Below are 21180 nucleotides of genomic sequence, written 5' to 3'. Positions count from 1 at the left end.
ACTCTGTTCTTTTCACACTTCACCAGCCACTTACTTGTGGATGAATTGATGCGTTTTAGGCCTAAATCTGACAGATACAATTCTCTGAACTGCAGTGCTAACATGGCGCCCATTGTGCATTATAGATCAACTAACATGACCAATTCTATTCCGCAGCTCACTTTCACGGAACTTGTCACAGATTAATAATGTAAAACTACAGATGAGTCTTCTTGCGTGTGTCCGTTTAAAGACAACTGAGATTTTGACATGGCTTACAGCAGGGATCATGTTCGTACAGTCTGACAAGCAACAGTCGTAAAGGGCTAGTATAAATCGTACAGTGTGCACCCGGCTTTAATTTCTCTTTCAAACCATAGAGCTTTTACTTTGGCGGAAAAAACGCAGGAAGACCTTAAGGCTTTCCTTTTATTGACAATAGATTTATAAATGATTCTCATTACAATTTTGGGAAGATGATTGGCACATGTTCAAATGCATGTTATATAACCCACCCAAACTCACAGCACTTAGATGGAGTTCATGTGCAGCAACATTTACAACAAACCGAGCCACTCCGAGATACTGAACACACAGGATCATGAGCTGCCTGCTTTTAATATAATACATTGCAGCCTTTGCGATTTCATAACTGCATTATGCCATATTGTGTTCTCACAACCTTGCATTGTTTTCGACCAATAAACGTAAATTTGAAAATTTAACTGAACTGGCGAGTAACACAGTGCCATTTACTCGCCAACGCACATTTTTACTTGCATTTGGTGCTTGGCGAGTGTTAATGTCGGAACGTGTGATCATTTTGAAAAGCAATAACAGCTTGTCAACAGGCATAGGGTTTTAACCACTAATGAGGGAATAAGCAACGGTTAATGTAAAGGGCCTGTGCTAGGAAAGGTATGGGAGACAGATCTGAGAACTGAAGTATTACTAATTTCATAAAGTCACCATTATGTCCTTGAGTAAGGCACTTGGGTTCCGGGGGGGGGGGGGGCAATCCAATTAATGCGCTGCAAATCGGTTTGGTTTAAAAGCGTCTGCTAAATGATATGTAATTTAATATGATGTACTATGTGCCTCAAAATAGCACCTGAAGCCCCTGTCAAGATACCTGTTAATATGCTGCTTAATATGATACAGCACTAAAGAATTAATGCTCGTGAATTCTCCTGCGCATTTAAAATAGTCCCCCTGTAAAGCAAACATTAGATTTAAAATGTGTTTAGAGCTCTAAGTAACGTTTCTAGTGTATAGACATATTTTGCATGTTGTGAACTTGGTGGAGGCATATAATTGAACTGCATGTCATCGCCGAAGCAAAATTAAAACTACAATTATTCTGTAGTTACAGTAATAACTTTCTCAAGGGGTTATAAACTCAGGAAGTCATCATGGTAAAAATATTCCATTGCATTTGGAATGAGCCTTATCATCTTTAATTCCTCACTAAGGTGCAGTTCTCCTAATATGAAAGTTATTTGCCTGGTGACAGTTGGGGCCTGAGTATTTAATAACTGCAAGAACAACCATCAGTTCAGAGTACATCTGTTCCACAATTCCCCAGTTAATCTCACCTTTAAATGGCCTCATTTGGAAGCCTTTTTTTATTTTTAAAACATGTTTATGCGCAAAATACTCCCAGCAGTGCACAGAACCAAAGGTGACACTCCATGCTAGTATCCTCTTTACATGGTACGTAAAACTGACTGAATGTTGTAAAATCTCAGACAACAAACAGATGTTCCAAAAACATCAGTTTCAGGGGAATAGCGTTTTGAATATTCAAGGTTAATGATCATTTTAATCTCTCTTGTGTGTCTAAACTTAACATTAGTAATCCACATGGCAACGACATCAACTGTAAAGCTTCCAAAAGGACAAAACATCATATTCAACAGTATATTCATATGATTTTTTTGCGCTATATTCCATGTCTTCTGAATCCATTGGATATGCTGTAGCTTTTCAATATCATCCTCCATTCCTCATATTGGAAAATGACTGGCGTGTCATATTAGGTTACGACACATGCGAGATCCGATGGTGTTTTTGGTGTCAATGAAGTCAAATCTGGAAAGTGTCAAATGCATGGATGTGTCATTTTCAATTTGCACCTGCATGAATGAAGCGCAGTTGGGAAGATTATCAGTGAATAATTCTATAAGTTACAGACAACTTCATATCAATATCATTATTCGCTTACTTGCTAATCCCTTGAAAAAATAGTAGTACACTTTAGCCTACCGTTTTTTAACATTAAAATAATTTACTTAATGCAAACTGAATTTAATGTTTTCAGGCACTTAATTGCATGCTATTTACAATTACATTTAAATTTAAAGGATAAAAATATAATATATATATTGGTGTATTTCAAGAGCTGCTAACACAAAATGCTTAAAGGGGTGAATTTCTTTCTTCTGTTGAACACAAACAAAGATATTTTAAAGAATGTTGGTAACCAGACAGTTGGCAATTGACTTCCATAGTATTTTTTTTCCTACTGTGGAAGTGTCAATGGCTACCATCAACTGTTTACATTCTTTAAAATATCTTCTTTGTGTTCAACAGAAGAAAGAAACTCATTCAGGTTTGGAAAAACTTCATCAATTCATCAATTGGCCAAAACAAATGACAACTGATGCCAACATGAGCAGGCTGTGTGATATGCCCTCCATCTACAAACCAACACAAATATGCATAAATAGATATGGATTTACAAATACTCAGTTTTCCTATTCAGTTTATGTCATGTTAATACTTTGAAGAAAAGTACAGTAAAGCTTGCAAAGAATTAAACATGTCTAGCAGATCTGGACTAAACCTGCACCACTTCTCAATCCCCCCTCCCCCCACCCCAGCAGCATTGCCACAAAGCATATAATTTCATTTAGAGTCAAGTTATTCATCTGTTCTTATAGGGGACTGTAAGTGTAGCAATCCTTCAACAGGCAATTGCAATGGTGGCAATTATGGCCGGATATAATTACCAACGCTCAAGTCAATTAGCTGCGTGAATCTATTTGGCTAGGAACTGCAAGTCTTTTATGCCATATTCATTAGCATAGCAATAGTTCACAGTAGGGAGTCCATTGTGCATGCTGAGTGCAAACCTACCTCCCAGGATATGACCAGCTCATGCCTGCGGCCGTTCCCACCTCTCACGTTGGCAGGGGCTACTGATGGAACTGCAGATACAGAAATACTGCAATGTAATAGTGCAATTAGTTTTTACTTTCTATTAGCTAAAAGGTGTAACAATGTGAGTGAATCATTGCATGACTGCTAATGATTAATTAAGGCTCGGCTGCTTTGACACATAAGGAAGATTCACTCAATAGGTGTAACTCTCAAAACAACAACCATTACGCCAAGAAACAGTGTAGCAGTCACAAAACACATGTAACAGCTTGATTCACAATAAAGAGGGGGAAAAACAGAGCAGGAATAGTTATATTTATTTTGTTTTAGGATTATGTATTTCTCATTTACTCTCATGTAAACGGATACATAATTCTACAGGTGTTCCTTTGTAGGACAACAAATTAGACAACATAGGCACATTGGAAAAACACACCTAGGGGCAGATTTACTAAACAAGGCAAATTAGCATGAGAGCGCAATTCCAAAACAGCGCTGATGGGAGTGGAAAGTGAATTAAAGTCAGATCTTGCTCATAATGACCAACGCAATCTACCAGTTAGCGTCTGGTCTAAGACGTTCTTTTTACACCAGTAACACCATTGACGAGCGCAAACCTTAGTAAATCACCTTGCGAGATTCATTTAAGTAGTCTCCTCCCATAATTTTTTTTGTCTGAAAGGGAAACTTTTTTGATTTGGTAAAATTGCTTGGTAGCTCCAAGCACAGGAGAGGACAGTCCCGTGAAAAGTGAGCCAGAATACATAGGCTCAAACACTTGTAGAAGCAAGGTAAAATTAGATGGTTGCTTTAGCAAATGCCTTTTTATTTCACTTTTTCTTTTGTTAACACTATCGTTTAGGTTCAGGGTAGGATTTAGTTACTTTCTTGGTACTAACTTAGTTACTAACTTGGTACGTTACTTTCAAGCGTGACCGAGCATTAACCTTTCGGCGCCACTCACCAGACATTTCATTTCCGAACTGCCGCAATACATACAACAACCAGCGTAATAAAACGTTGCCAGATTTACGTTCATCTGTTTTGGACAAAATTATACACTTTTTTAGCACGACTCACTGGACATTTCACTTTGAAATTGTCACAAAATGCGCAAGAAGCAACATAATATCAAATTGCAGAAATGTTGTCACAGGCACTTTATTTGGAGCCTATATTGAAATAATTTAGATCATTTGAATAATCTTTACATGGCCCTTTTTTCCATACAACAACAATTCAAAGTTTAGGTCAGACCCAGTGTTGCCAAGTCCACGGTTTCCCTGTGGAATTGGGCTACTTTTCAGTTGTTCCCACGGGTAAAAAAAATTCTCGGGTTTATTTCAACCCTCGTACATACGATTTCGCCACTCCAACAGCCCCAGCGCTAGCCTGGATGCCAGCCGAACTTAGCCCCGCCCACAACATTTGAGGTCGGGAAGTTCGGTCTGGACTTGATCCGTTGTGGAGCTCGGACTATGCTCGAACCAGAGCTGTTCGGACCAATCAAATTTTCAGGGCGGGCTTTATACGAGGATGGACAGATGATCAACAGTAACGTAATCATCCACATCACCAAAGAGCGCTTGGGTTGCGATAAGATTTGTTTGCTGTATTGTCGAGTTCTAATCCTAAACGGAGAACTTGTTCGTATATGCATTCACCTTTACTATTTCTCTCAAAAATGATGATCGTGCTGGTATGTACTCCGTGTATCCTTAAATTATTTTTACAACACTGGCAAAGATTGTTTACACTCATCTTCTTCTTCTACTTCTTCCAGCTTGCGTGCAGTTGAGTCACTTATTCAGTTGCTCTGATTGGTTGTAGGTCTATCCAATTGAGTGCAGAGGCATTTTCTTTCCAGGTTCGGTTGAAACACGCCCCTTAATCACAGCCCAATAGAGCAGTATCAGACTCATATTCTGACTAGAATCTGAGTATGGTGACGTCAGGATACACCAGCACACCTGTCACACATAAATATTCAGTGGAGAATTTGGCTGCCCAACAGAGAAAACTGCATTGGGCTATTTTTGACTGGCCATTGGGCTACTATTGTTCATCATTCATGGAAAATCCTGCCCTGTGCTGTAGCTCTCAGACCTCACTCATCCTGCATATTTGAATTACTGTGTCGCATTTACACCTGACACACGAGAACCAATGGTGTATTAGCATCATTGATGTCAAACCAGGTGTAACATTTTGAGACGTCTTTTTTAATCTAAACAAGCGATTATCGGACAATAATCTAAATTATTTATAATTGTTTTCTGTTCTAAAAAAAGGTCTTGTATGATTTCTTGCATGGACCACTTTTATAAGTTGTTTTGTCTTTTTCGAAGCTCAACGGCTTTAACAACTATGAACTGTTATTGTATGGAAAAGTTCTACATGAAGATTCTTCAAAATTCTTGTTTTAGGCTTAGCATATGGGTTTTGGATGACATAAGTGAGAGTAAATAATGACAGAACTATTCCTTTAAGAAAATAAAAAAACAACCAAATGAACAGTGCAATAATTCAACTGGCTTTAAACAATGCTAACAAATTTGCATCATGTTCGTATATTGTTTTTTTTTTGTTTTTTTGCTGAGTAATCGAACAGGCCTGCTGAATGTTTTTTAACCAAAGAATGTTGAAGAGAGGGTTTTGTTCTCCGTAAATAGAGAATTCTGCAGCCTCTTTGCCTGAGGGCACAAGTGACTTTCTGCTTCAGCTCAAACACAAAAACTTGTTTAAATTCATGTAAGCGGCTTATTTTCCACTTCTCCTCCAATTAAAATAGAACCAGGGTCACCCTGTATATTCAGACGGGTGACGGCAGTCGTAAAAATGTGTCACAACAAGCAGCTACACGATCCCTCGAGTGGAGGATAAACGAGGCTTGAGAGAAAACTGTTTGTTTATTTAGATTTCTGTACTGTTGGAGGACATTTAGCTTAGTGACATTCACGGCTGAGTGAACCAATGACAAATACCTGCTTCCTTAGTGCGGACCGCTCTGGAGGGGGCGCTCGGGTCGCCCGTGCCGATGCCGTTCGTGGCCACCACCCGAAACTCGTACTCCACCCAGGGGTTGAGCTCCACTGCCATGGCGGACTCCATGCTTCCTGTCACTGGGTCTGGATCTGAGTAGAGCAAAGCGGAGAAGGACCAATACAGTATGCATATACAAAGTGTGAAATACATGTGACAATGCAACAATTTCACTACAATTAAGCAGTGATTAAGTGGTTTTGGGGTGAAAGTTCCTTGAGTTTTCTCAATGGTTTTAAGTGAGATGAACTAAAATACTTGTACCATGTTAACCATGCAGAGCAACAACTCTGTTCCAAAACGTAGTAAACTGCTTTGTTTTCTACTTTCTACGTACACAGCCGACTTCTACACAACAATGATGTACTAAAAAACATTTTTTTGGAAAACAGCGTTTTTGGCAAGTTTTGTATGCAGACAATAATGCTGTCAAATGATCCCTGTTCCACACGGATCCCCAAAAATGACTGAAAAAACGCTGTATTCTGCTGCCAGGCCAGTAGTTGGCGATATCACTTTGTAAAGAAACACTACGCACATATAGACTGAACGCGTAATACACATGCGCATGATTCGTGTTTTTGTAGTTTACACAGAGACAATAGCGGGATCATTTTCAAAAACTTGCATTTTGAAACCTGTTTTCAAAAATGTGTTTTCAGGCACCCAAACCACCGTTGTCGTGGGCTACAGCAGAGATGGAGATGACAGAAGAAATAACATTTTACTTTAAATTAGGAATGTCATATAAAGATATAGTGCGGTCTTTGGCATTAAGACATGGGTACGTTATAAGTGAAAGACACATGAAGCGCATTCTTAGACTTTTTTGTCAAACGCATATTTATGGACCGTCTCAAAATTACATGCGACATTGGCATAAACGTTTCTAACTTCAATAGCATTTGAAGACAATGACTTACAGTCATAAAACCAACTGTACATTGTTCACCCAGGTCTCATGTATGATGCACACCTTTTAGATTTTTGATATTTATGACAATAAACTGCTAAATCAAATGCAAATATTGCTATGTAGGCCTATTTCACTACTGTATAGGATCATACACAAAATATGACAATATTTAAAGCTCAATATCATTTGAAGACAATGACTTACAGTCATAAAACCAACTGTATATTGTTCATATAGGTCTCATGTATGATGCACGCCTTTAATATTTTGGATATTTATGACAGTAAACTGCTAAATCATATGCAAATAATGCTATGTATTTCACTACTGTATGGGATCATATACAGAATATGACCATATTTAAAGCTCAATAGCATTTGAAGACAATGACTTACAGTGATAAAACCAACTGTACATTGTTCATCTAGGTGTCAGGTATGTGACAGTAGTGAAATACATAGCAATATTTGCATATGATTTAGCAGTTTATTGTCATAAATATCAAAAATCTAAAAGGTGTGCATCATATATGAGACCTGGGTGAACAATGTACAGTTGGTTTTATGACTGTAAATCATTGTCTTCAAATGCTATTGAAGTTAGAAACGTTTATGCCAATGTCGCATGTAATTTTGAGACGGTCCCTAAATATGCGTGCGACAAAAAAGTCTAAGAATGCGCTTCATGTGTCTTTCACTTATAACGTACCCATGTCTTAATGCCAAAGACCGCACTATATCTTTATATGACATTCCTAATTTAAAGTAAAATGTTATTTCTTCTGTCATCTCCATCTCTGCTGTAGCCCAGTCTATGCTATGGTACGGTTACAGTATTGGCCGCTGTGGCTCCCTCAACTCGTGGCCACGACAAATGATGTCGTTCTCTCAAAATATGAAGTCGTGGCCACGAGAAAAATATATCGTTCCCTCAACATATGATCTCGAGGCTACGACTTTGCATCGCGTGGCCATGACATAATGATGTCCTTACCTCAACAAAATGATCTCGTGGCCACTACTTATAATCACGTTCCCACAAGATATTATGACGTTCCCACGACTTAATATCACGTTCCCACGAGTTTATATGTTGTGGCCACGACAAAAATAAGTGAACCGAACATGTCGCCTCCCGGTCACCGTAGAAACCTGCATAAACTGCATAAAACTTTTTCTGCTTTCAGTTGAAAATGGTGTTGTGTAAATTAATAACTAATGACTTTTACAATGGAAATTAATCAAAGCTGAACTTAAACTGCACAATGACTTTCTTCTAGAGCTGCTGTACAGCCAAAACAAGCTTTGTTGCATTAATTTCCTGTTATCACCATAAAGATGCTTTGAAACTATGTGATGTAAAAAGTGCTATATAAATAAAGGTGACATGACACACACACACACACACACACACACACACACACACACACACACACACACACACACACACACACACACACACACACACATTAATGGAAAGTACATTTATAAGGAATATTTCACTCCTTTTGGAACATTCTATCCATCTGTTTTCTGTATGTCTGTCACAATGCAATGCATTCTGGGATTGCCTTCTCTAAGAACACATGCCATGCTCATTATTTAGACAGAATAAACAATTATGCTGCCTGTGTTTTGCAACAGCCTTTGCAACGGGAGAGCATCAATGACGCTTTAAATGCTGCTTGTGTAGGCAGCTCACTAAGATGTGGAATGGAGCCAACATCTAGTTTTGTAACATCATTGATCGATTTTTGAACAACCTAAAAATCAAAGCACCGAAGCATAAATCTTTACACTTCTACAACAAAGAGGAATACTTCTAATATAGGGAACAATTTCAACAGCAGAACCAGTCACAGATGCATAAACAGTCCCTCTAAACACTCAAGTTTAAGATTGATGGTCATGCCCTTGTAAAAAAAGAAGTGTGCTTAATTATATTGACTCTCCACTTGTAGTGTACTTCAAATAATGACCTGCAGATAATATAATATTATACACTCAGAGTGCTCTTTGTAGTAATTCAAATTAAATGTTTTACTTCAAAGTATAAATCATTATTTAATTATATTGTGTCATGCTTAAAATAAGTACACTTTGATGCATTGACTAACAAGTGTATTATTGGATATTACATTTAAAGTTAATATATTTTTAAATTTCAACTTTTGCAATTAAAGATATATTTAAATAAGTTTAAAGAGGCTACATGCGATTTTCTGAAATTTAAACTCGCGACTGACACCTGTGGCCAAAAAACGGAACTTCTCTTCCTTTCTGCTCGCTCTTGTACGTGCACACTTCACAAGTCATCCGCTGCAAAGAAGTCAACATTATGTTTACAGAGGTAAGAACAGTCAAATACATATTGTTTGAGAAACTAAGTTTGTTTGCTGACTAGCGGTGGTGGCAGAGTGATCTGAAACGTTTAACATGAACCGTCACATCCGCAGACAGCGCGCGAAAAATCCGACCCGACAGAAAATAGGAAAAATAGGATACAGGCTTATAGGTGCACCCACTGTGAGCTGACAAGGTGTCAGTATGCTCATCAGGAGATGTTTGAGTCATAAATGGTCAAATAAAAAGGCTATTGTTACGTTTATTTTGGGGAAAAAGTTGCATGTAGCCTCTTTAATTACAAAAGGCATGGTGTATTTTAGTTTAACAAATGCTTGTCAGTACTTTTTGGCAGTATTACATATAATTATGTACTTAACTGGATCAATAAAAGCACTCTAAAGGTCAGCTAATTGCATTAAAGTAAAGTAAGTTTGTAATTTTGATTTCACTCATTGTTTGCTCTAGTTAATACATAAGAGACAACAGACACCAGATTGTGTTTTCCCAGAGGACACTCCTCATTCTACACACCTCATTTCAGTGCAGACACACACTTGGCTGAGGACCAAACCTCGGGGCTTACTTCTGTCTACAGTTAAAGGCTGTACATAACCTGTGGGACCAGAGCCGTGCTCCAGGCGTGAGGTAGCGAAATGAAAAACTCCCAGATGCTCTCCGCAAAATTTCTCTCTTTCCCCCCTCCGGCTTACCCTGCCTTATCTCACTGTTTCTCTTCTTCACCCTCTCTATACTTTCTTCCTTCAGTATTTTATTTTTTCTCTCCCTCGTTGACCACACATGCCTTGATTTACCTTGAATTCCTCTGAGTGAGTTTTTCATTTTCGGTTTTCGTGTGCTTTACTGGCATGTCAAAAAAAAAAAAACCCTGTTACATTCGTATTGCCACTGGCACCTGGGCTTTTAAAAAACCATTGTTGTATGAGAATCCCGACAGGTGCAAAAAAGCAACATCGGCGCGACCAATGGTGTAACTTTGGGGTGGGTCTATATGTTTGTCTGACCAATGACAGGAAACCTGTTTAAAAAATGTCATAAGGTTGCCTTTCTGTTTTATATCCTATTATTTACATACTGTTTTTCTATTTAAGCTATCAATCCATCCATCCATCCATCTTAGTGGTTAAAAAAACAACAACACACTAACTCTCAGTTTTAAATTAACAATGGCAGTGTTTATATAATCCGTGTTGATTATATAAACGCTGGCAATGTTAATTTAACACTGGGGGTTAGTGTGTTGTTTTATTTCATTGGATGCATACAGCATGATGAGGTCATGTGACAACAGTAGCATACCACTGTTGAAATGTTTATCATTGCATAATGTCTATTTACTAATTTTGTGTACTAAACAGTGTATGTATAGTATTCTAATCTGAGTATATTTAAAAAAAAAGTACTTTTAGATATTAATGAAATAAAAGGCCAGCACACTTAGAGTACACTTTCATTACTGTTTCATAACACTCTTAAGTAAAAAGTGGACTTTGTAAATGTCAAATAATTTAAAAGTACATTTTAATCCAATGTTTAATCGTTTGTTGTGCTTTATGCGATTGACAAACATACCAAAGCACATCTAACATACACAAGTACTTAATTAAAATTTAACTGTAGTGTGTTATTTGATACTACATATAAAGTTAATATAATTTAAATGTACTAAATTGCATTCATTACAACTTATTATTAATTGCATAAAAACATGAAACACAAGTTTCAATAGAAATTACACAATTAAAGTAGTTTACCACAAATGCTTGTCAGTAAATATATCAGTACACCTTAACCAAAGACAATACAAGCAATTATGAAATTACATATACAGATGTACTAAAGTCTTACTTAAGAGGGTCAAAAATGCACTTTAAAGTTCATCTTATTGGATTTAATATAAATTTCAACATAATACATTTTAATTTAGTAGTCTGAAAACATTAAAAGAATATACTTAAATATGAACTGAATGTGAAGTAAATGATTTAGTATGCTAGTCTGAAGGGCTGTCTGAACTCTACACCACAACTGTGCAGTTGCAAAAGTCAAACTCTTCTAGTTTGTTTCATCCCCAACGGTCTTTGCTGTTCATGTTGCCTCAAATCTCTATTGGAAATGAATGACAATATTTTGAATGAACGCACCATTTAGCCTACTCCTTTTCTAGGGGAAGGCACAGTAAAGAACATTAAGTGGTAACAGTGTTTAAACACTATAAAGTAAACATTTTCATCTCTACCTCTTTGTTCTTATCTGAATAGGTTCAACACAAAGCATTGTGTGCACACTACTTGTGCCTTATCTCTCTTACTCTCATCCGTGTGGAATGTTCAAATGGAAAAGAACAATTATCAAGACTACAAAAGTGCATAAAACTTAGCTATTATCCAAAGTTGACTGCTAATGTTTGAACAGATGACACAAAAGCTGTTGTCTTTGGATAATGGCAGATAATTACAAGCAGTATTATTGTCAGGGTACCCAAAATAAAGCCTTTTAACTCCTGATAATGATGGAAAAATATAGTGAGAGTCTTATTTATCTGACAAATTACTTTAAAAAAAAAGAGCTGGATAATTGGGTGAATTTAAAAAGCATGTCACGTATATCTCTAGATGTTAAACAATATTTTGTAGAACGATGTTGTTATTCCTGTTCGTTGTGTAAATTTTAATAAATTTAAATTAAATTATGATTTTGATTATTATTTAAATTTAAATAATAATATTAACATTTATTTTCTCAGGTGTTCAAATACTTATTTGCAGCTGTATCATGCAAATAAATAGTTAAAAAATCATATATTGTGATTTCTGTATTTTTTTTTTAGATTATGTCTCTCACAGTGGACATGCACCTACGATGACAATTTCAGACCCCTCCATGATTTCCAAGTGGGAGAACTTGCAAAGTAGCAGGGTGTTCAAATACTTATTTTCCTCACTGTACATTGCACATCACCAAATTTTTCAATGATTCTCAAATGACTCGTCGGATGAATCAGTCTGTCTAAATTCCTCCTTTCGCGAGGGCCAGATGACCTAGTCTGTTGTGATTGGTCTATCGCTACAGTGCTTGTCAGCAGCTAAACGTCCATTACCATAACTGAACGTCAGCTGAGGCTTCCTCAGTCCGACTCGTTTAGGCGGTTCAGAGTCGATTATTTCTGTAGGGAGACAGTAACTTTATGTATCGTGCACTTTCGACTTTACAATAACCACCTGACGTGAAGCGGGTTAAAGATCTGTTATAGATCTATTGTTTACATCAAATTTGTGCTTTAATAGTAGGGTAATCATTGCAGGTCATATGTATAAACATCTGCGTTTAGCTTCAAATGGTGTCTTGGACCATGGTATTCTGTAAAAATGAAGACCATCCTTTTTGGCATTCTGATTCTGACATCCACGTGCACAACAAATATATATATTTTTCTTATTCTGTGGATTTCGCCCATTTTCCTCCACTTGTTACAACTTGTTTTTCTGCCACCACAATGCGCGCGCTACAGTCATGTAACCGTGACGTCTATTGAAATAAAGTGTAGCCCCTTTTAGCCATTATTTATTACTTTAGATGTTTTTTTGTAGTAAGTGATTTACATACTGTTATACTTCTGTGATTTACCATCTATCAAGTCAACTGAACAATATGAACCATTATGTTTAATTAGCTTGTTCTTCCACAGCCTGGAATACGGGGGGAGTACTTTGGGTTCGGGCCGAATACCGAGCCTGGAGCCCTCTCCTCGGACACGCCAAATATGCTTTGAGCATTTTGAAAACTTTTGAGCACGCATTTATTCTATCTGACTTATTTGTAAGTGTGAACTCGTGAAATCTCAATTCTACAGCGGCAGTCATCTTTGTTGTAAACAAATTCAACCCAAGCGCTCTTTGGTGACGTGGATGATTACGTTATTGTTGATCATCTGTCCATCATCGTATAAAGCCCGTCCTGAAAATTTGATTGGTCCGAACAGCTTTTGTTCGGGCATAATAGCTCCACAACAGATCAAGTCCAGACCGAACTTCCCGACCTAAATATTTTGTGGGCAGGGCTAAGTTCGGCTGGCATCCAGGCTACTAAAATTGTGTAATAAAGACAATTTGACCCCCTGTTCTAAAGTGATGTCACGGTTTTGGCTTTGTTTTCATGGACTTTTAGTTTGTATTCTTCTGTTTCCTGTTTCCTTGTTCTGTTTCCCGCCACCCATCTGTTTCCATGGACACTGATCACCTTCCTCACAGCTGCCTGTCATTTATGTTCATCACCCCTGTGTATTTAGTCCCTGCTTGTTTTCAGTTCAGTGTCCGGTATTGTTTGTGTTACGTGGCTTGCTGTCCTGCCTGTATCCTGAGAATCTTGTATCCAGTGAGATTTTGATTAAACTAAACGTTTATATTAATAAGCCAATAATTATGGCTAAGTTGCCAGTAATACAGTACTACTAAAGACCATTTCTGGTATGTTCATGCTTAACTACTGCATAAATAATGCCTAATATTGCTTTACTACATATATTTTCAGTTAATCATTAACTACTGGTGTGGTAATGCTTAACTACCACATGGTTATGGACCCTTAACATAACTACCAAACTCACTATTTGTACACAATGTATTAACAATGTAGAGACTTCAATTTAAACTAATAGTTTATAAATTATTTATAAGTATCACTGTATACTTATTATAAAGTGTTTCCAAAAAAGGTAACCTACTACTGACCTTCAAATTAATTTGCCATTAGATTTCAGCCGGTGACATTTACAAAAGCACAACAGACATTAAATACAGCCCCACTGTGCTCTTGCCACACATCCTTACAAACAGATGGGAGGAAAAGTCAACTCCCAGAGCTTGAGTCTGCATTCAGAGACACTGTTAGCAGTCATATGCTGAACGCTTTGGAGTGAGATCTTATAGAACAAGAAATATAGAAGTACTTGAGTCACTGACCATTAAAACTTAAAATTTTATGCAACCTAATGAGCTAGATCAATGTCAGTTGTAATATATAGATATACTTGTATATTGCAATACCATTTGATTATGATTCGCATTGCATCACATCATTTGCATCACTTAAACACACACAGCATAAACTGTGACATTAACATGTATGGAAGTGATTACCGGTTTTCACTGTTTGCCAGCCCAGAGAGACCGGGCTACGTGCCTGTACATTGTAGGTGGTGATTGGACTGTGGTTGTCAACGCCGTGGCTCCATGACAACGTTGCAGTGGTATCCGTGATCTCCTCTACAATCACCACTCCAGGAGGTCCAGGAGGGCCTGAAAGAAAGAAAAAAAAAACTACTGACTGACTACACTACAATAAAAGATACGTTTGACAGACTTTCCCACATTTTTTCCCCTTATATGATTAGTTCTTCTAGTGTTTAACAGTAGTATCTAGCCTTCTACCTCTTGATTATCCACTGATTGGCACAATCTTTTTTTTTGTTATTTAAAGAGCGCGTTAGTAATATGCGCCTATAGGCGGGTCCACAACACACGTTCAATTTGTCCTGTAGATGGTCTGCTTGCGTGCTTTAATCTCACACACGAGCTGATCCGTTTCCTCGCTAGAGAAGCTTGCAAATTCCGCCGTGTAAATAGCGAATATGCCATGGCGCGAGCGCAACTGGCTTTTAAAGGGGTGGTATAATGCCCATTTTAACAAGATGTAAAATAAGTCTCTGATGTCCCCAGAGTGTGTATGTGAAATTTTAGCAAAAAAAAATACCCCACAGATAATTTTTTATAGCATGTTAAAATTGTCCTTTTTTGAGGGTGAGCAAAAATGCATAATTTTGTGTGTGGGCTCTATGTAAATGAGCTGCTGCTCCCGGCACAGAGGCTGGCTTCTTAGCAGAGCCATATAGAGTCCTTTGTTGCGAGGCGGGGTTTATGTAAATTTGGGGGTTTGTGATGTCACTAACCCTGGAGGAAGCTTGTGTAGTACCTACCAGTCTTCTGTTGTAGTCCTTAAAAATAGATTTTTGTTAAAGAAAATATCTCCCTTTGCTTTGAACTTTGAGCGATGTAACTTTGCAGATTTTGTTTATGCTCAAACAGCAACATTACACACTAACTAAAGTTAGAAAAGTGAAATCATAATCTCTCATTGGTTTATTGCATGTTATGCCCACAACACACCCATTACTCATTAAGAGAACAGGGACAACCCTTTTAGACCGTGCGCCGGGTGCGCCGACCATTTTTCCTGTCGTTAAAATAGCAAAAGTGGATAAGGACACGCCCCAAATGCACTTGCGCCATGCGCTTTAGACCATGCGCTTAGATTGTTAAAATAAGGCCCTTAATAGTTAACATTCTGTAACTGAGACTATGTTTTAATCTTAATGCAGTTATATACACATCTTTTTCTCTATGTTTTGGTCTTCCGTCCACATTGAGACAGCGTTTTTGTCATGAGAGCTTTTTGAAGATGCTCTCCAAAGTGGATTAATCACCATTTTCATATTGTAGTGTGGACTGTTAAAACGGAGGTATTCAAAACTAAAGACTTATGTTTGGACATGTGATGGATATTGTACCTATATAGATATCTATGACTCACCTATTCAGGGGTCTCTGTCCGCTTGTTTAGTGCGCACCAAGGTTCAGATGGCAGCGTTCAATTTATTCAAATAAACTGCACTGACAGAGCAGTTCATTTTAATCAAACCAAACCTACCAAGTGTGAACACACCCTAAATGTAAACGTTAGTCTTGGTGTAATTAGCATTCACAAATTTCGAGAAACTCTGTACGTGTATACATGCACAATTCAAACTTCACTCAATCTCTAATCAAACGAACAAGTGAACTTGCAAATACCATAGAAGGATTTTGTATGACAGATCTCTCTGCAAGGATTTCACGCTGATTAAAGAACTTGCTCTCGTTCCTCTTTGTGTCTATTATGGTAGTGCACCAGTCCTCTTAGGCATGGTTGAATGGTGAAATGTTTTTGCTCCTGCAGCCTCCTCAGTAAATGTAATCTGTATAAGCAGAAACCGCAACTGGCTCAAGAGGAAAGAGTTGTAACAGAGAGGCTGACAGCTGCTTCGGCCAATGAAAGTCAATGTTCTGTGCAGTTTGAAAGGGGATGTGTTAAAAGGATGGACTGAAAGGAGCCTTTGCATTCGAGGATATTAATATGCACGGTGAGACACCACGGCAGCAGTATTATGGGTTTCTGTTTCAAGTCTGGATGTAGACCACATAAGGGTTTTCTTGTCTGAGAGTAAGCAGTGCACATGTGGAAGCGAAGTGGCCAACATCATGAACACACACGTGGCTGAAGGTCCGGTAGGGCAGACAACACGTTTCTTTGTAGGCCAACAGTGTTTAAAGCATGGATAGGCTAATGACTTTATGTTTACGAAGGAATCGTACACATCAAGCTGTGGGGAGAGAAGTAATATATTCCATGAAAAATTTATTCAGTAGAAAATAATGGGCGAGATTTTATTTTGTGCATGATGATTTGTTTGGATAGTGAAAGCAGTTAATATTGATATGCAACTCTGGTTACCTCAGCAGGAAAGAAAAGTATTTTTCTCAACCTTTGTCCAACACAATATTTTGTGTTTGTTTTCAAATAGTTTTGCTATCATTTTAGTAATCAAAACATATTTATTTTGTATGATTCTGCAATATTCAAGATTTTGATTCTGTATGATTTTCAATAAAAATAATAGTTAATGGAGGATTTGTTACATTTTAGCATTTTAATAAAGTTTTTATTATTATTTAAAGTCATCCTGTGGCCCCCTACAACCAGTTGTAAACCACATTTTACTGAAAGATCATGAAAGCTCTTCATTTTTATAATAATCAAGTGGTTTTCAATTTCTAGTCAGGTTTAACATCCTTTAAACATTATATTTGGCATACTAATCCAGTGGTTGCAATCAGCTTTCATTTCTTAAAATCTAACAAATTATTTTAGGTAAGAAGAGTATTCATTGATAGGAAATAATGAAGGGTGGGACTTTTATCCATACTGATTTGATTGAACTGTTTAATAGTTTATGTATATAAAAAAGGTTCTGTACAATATTCACACAACCTTGGCTCATTTAGCGGAAAAGAAAATATCTCAGAATTGTAGTATGGAATATTCCGAAAACAAACATCTGTTTCTTTTGAAAAAATGCAGAGCGATAAATCATGAATCATGCACAATAAAAAGGGGAAATTTAATCAGAAAGTCAACAGGGTCAATTTGATTTTGTGTTGTTTGTAAAGATGTTGTAAGCACAGTTTTTGATTATGAACTGCAATTTATACTTTGCGATTCTCCTCACTAGTGTCCTCACCTCTTACTAGCAGCTCAGCTTCTGCAAGTACACTGTCCGCACTCGTCTGAGCACGGCAGCCATATTTCCCAGCATGCTTCAGGAGGATGCTTCTGATCATCAGGTCTGCTGTGGAGGTCTGCTAAATGGAGGGAAAAAAATAGAAAGTACAAAGGGAAACAGAGAAGTGAGATAAAGAGAGAAATAGACCTCCATGCAGTGTTTGACACCTGAGCAATGGGCTGCTGCTAGCCGCTATTGGCTTGTGTGGATTAAGAGATTCCTGTTCGGTTTAAGAGCACGCCATTACTTTCCTCAATCTGCTCTTCTCTGGAAATGAGAAACGCCCCAGGCAAGACTGCAAATAATTCAAGGTCTACAGGCAGCTCTTTAGTACTGGGGCTGATTAAAATTACAGCACATGAATCAGACAGCTGGGTGCTGCGCCACTGTCTGCCATGTACTGTCTCGATGAATATGTGTTGTCTTTGAGGAATATTCTGGATACCTCACCTCAAAAATATAATAGAAAAAAAGAAACTGTAGTTATATTTGACATACAAAAAACTAGGGATGCACTAGGGAACATTTTGGCCGATACGATAATTCTTTACATTTGAAACCCGATGACTGATATATAATCTAAATCCAAACTTTTACATTAAAAGCCATGTCCCAAGCACACAATTATAATGTTCTCATTATAATTTTATGTAGCCTATATCCTTTTCAAAGTGATTCCAATCATATTTCAAGCAATTCAAAACCATCATGGCGAACAGTGCGCATCTGAAGTGTCTAAGCTGAAGGAAACAATACATTATTTATCTGCTTTAATATATTGGCCAAACTTTCTTACTGGGCCGATAACAATAACATTAAAAATGAACATATATCGGCCGATACTAATATGGTGGCCGATATATCATGCATCCCAACAGAAAACAAAAACTATTTTTGGTTTTGGCAGGGCAAATGAGTAGTAATATATTAACACTTCAGATACTACTATAAACTAATATGGAAACAAGTTTTACTAATCAGTAGGTAATAGCAAATTTTGGTTTGAGACTGTCCCATGTTAGGTAATCAATAGTGCCCTCATTAAGAACTAATAACTAACTATGACAAATTATAAAGAATTACCAATTAATTACTTATCACATCATTAACCTCTGTCTGAAATGTGAGCGATTGTCTTTTTTTACTCTGAACGTAGTCATAAAATGCATCCCTAAATACTCAAGTGTTACCTAGTCACTCTTCAAGAACTAGTAGTGATTGGACCATAAGTCCATTAGACCATGACTAGATAGTAGACCATGACTAGAGAGTAATTGTGATGCATTTTATGACCACATTTCTTACCCCTTGTTATCCTACTACTCATTTGTCCTACATTACTTACTGCATTACCTATTAATGACTGGACTTGCAAAGTTACTTATAGTTAGTAGAATGTCTAGAGTAGATTTTTGAAATAAAGTGTAACTAAAAATGAATAAATAGTTATTTTCATAGTAAAGTTTATATTTTTTAGTTGATATCTAGGTGCAATATTATTTATAGTCAATAAAATAAAGGGGACCATCCAAATGTCTAAATAAATGCTATTATACCCAACGGATGGACAGAATTTACCACCAAAATATGGGTAAATAAAATGTAATTGCAATTTAAAAGTGGATTTGTGTGATTGATATTTTCCCGCGAAACACTTTAAACACCGGAATTAGTACTTCTCGCTCGGTATAAAAGTATATAGAACATGTCTAAAAGTTTCTATAACAAAAGAACATGAGATTTGAGCCTCTAAGTCTTTAAAAATAAATAATGGGACATTAAAATGTACCATATTAGTGCAAAATGCCTACTGCATTAAAAGAAAATGCATATCTCTTTATTTCTGGTTCTGTCTAATGATTAAAAAAAAAAAAAAAAAGCTATAGTAGACAATAACCCACAATCCACAAACTCTCTCTCTCTCTTTTTAACTTTATACTCTCTTTTTCATTGAAATGAAAATGTGCTATGAATATTCTAGTAAACTCTTCCTACTCTGGGTGTTTTTGCTGAACAGGCATTTTCTGGGGTTCATGAGAAAATCCTTTGGTTCAAGTGTCTCATAAAGTATTCATTAACACTGAAAAGCTAGCGACAACATGAGAAAACATGCAAAAATAAATAATTCAGGTTACATGACTGTCATGCAAATAGGTCTGTTAATGCACCTCGATGGTGGAATGAACATCAGTTGAGTCCCTCTATACAGCTCAGCTTGTTTCCGCCACAGAATAAAACATAAAAAAGGTAATTGCGACTTATCTCACAATTCTGACTTTTTCTCTCACAATTGCGAGTTTACATCTCCATGATATAAAGTCGCAATTGCGAGTTATAATGTCAAAATTGCGGGATATAAAGTCGCAATTGCGAGAAATAAACTGAAAGAAACTGAAACAGAAAGAACTGATTTTTTTCCTTTAGAATTGCATGTTTATTTCTCACAATTTTGACTTTAGCACGCAGTTGGGAGATATAAAGTCAGAATTGCATGATATAAAGTCGCAATTGCGTGTTATAAAGTCAGAATTGCAAGTTTATTTCTCGCAATTGTGACATTATAACACGCAATTGCGACTTTATATCATGCAATTCTGACTTTATATCTTGCAATTCTGAGAAATAAAGTCAGAACTGCGAGATGTAAACTTGCAATTATGAGATAAAAAGTTGCAATTATCTTTTAAAATGTTTTCTTATGTGGCGGAAACAAGCTTCCATACATTAATGCACTTGACTAACTCTAACCTATTAAAAAAAATAATTTTAAACAGCAGCGAAGGTTGTGTGCCATTCAAAATTGAACAGAGTTTATTTTCTGTACAATTCCTGAATTTAAACAGGATTATTTCTATTCGATTTCTATTCTATTCTATTTCTGTTCTATTTCTATTTATTTCTAGTCACTATTTGAATTTGAAAATTAGGAAGTAGAATTAAATATGTTTTAATCTAATTTGCATGTTGATTTGGATGAAAGCACCGGCTAATTTAGAGCAAAAAGGAACAATAAATGGACAATTTAATCAGCTAATTTTACATGAATTACTCACTACACAACCCAAACACCCAGTTACTGTAGCTGCTGTGCCAATTAGCAATTAAACCCATTGTGGGATAATCGAATATAACACCTCTAAAATGCAGGCTAACATGGCACATGTACTGTATCTTCCCACATCAGGCCGCAGTGCATTTTTAACAGTGACAGTTTCATGGTAGATTGGTGCTCAGTGATGCTGTGAAGGGAACCAAATGATATTGTCAGCCGAAAGGAAGACTGAAATATGCCTATAATATGATACTGAGAGGACACAAGATGGTTTGAACTTTATTGTGTC

General features: G+C 36.9%; 1 protein-coding gene across 2 annotated transcripts in view; it reads right to left on the bottom strand.

Annotated features, from left to right (window-relative positions):
• The window catches only part of cntn5 (contactin 5), a 315250-nt gene that overhangs the window by 20324 nt on the left and 273746 nt on the right, over positions 1-21180 (bottom strand). The window contains exons 15-18 of one of the 2 annotated variants that reach the window (XM_084123899.1): positions 17798-17918; positions 14601-14759; positions 6126-6275; positions 3118-3188 (exon numbers count right to left, since the gene is read on the bottom strand). In XM_084123899.1, coding sequence (XP_083980025.1) covers positions 3118-3188; positions 6126-6275; positions 14601-14759; positions 17798-17918 — 501 coding nt within the window. The remainder of the gene's footprint in view (positions 1-3117; positions 3189-6125; positions 6276-14600; positions 14760-17797; positions 17919-21180) is intronic. The other variant, XM_084123900.1, reaches the window with a different exon arrangement.

Source organism: Abramis brama, assembly GCF_963993115.1.
Source record: "Abramis brama genome assembly, chromosome: 9".
Taxonomy (NCBI): domain Eukaryota; kingdom Metazoa; phylum Chordata; class Actinopteri; order Cypriniformes; family Leuciscidae; genus Abramis; species Abramis brama.
Note: the sequence above shows the minus strand (reverse complement) of the source record. Positions and strands in the feature narration are given on the sequence as shown.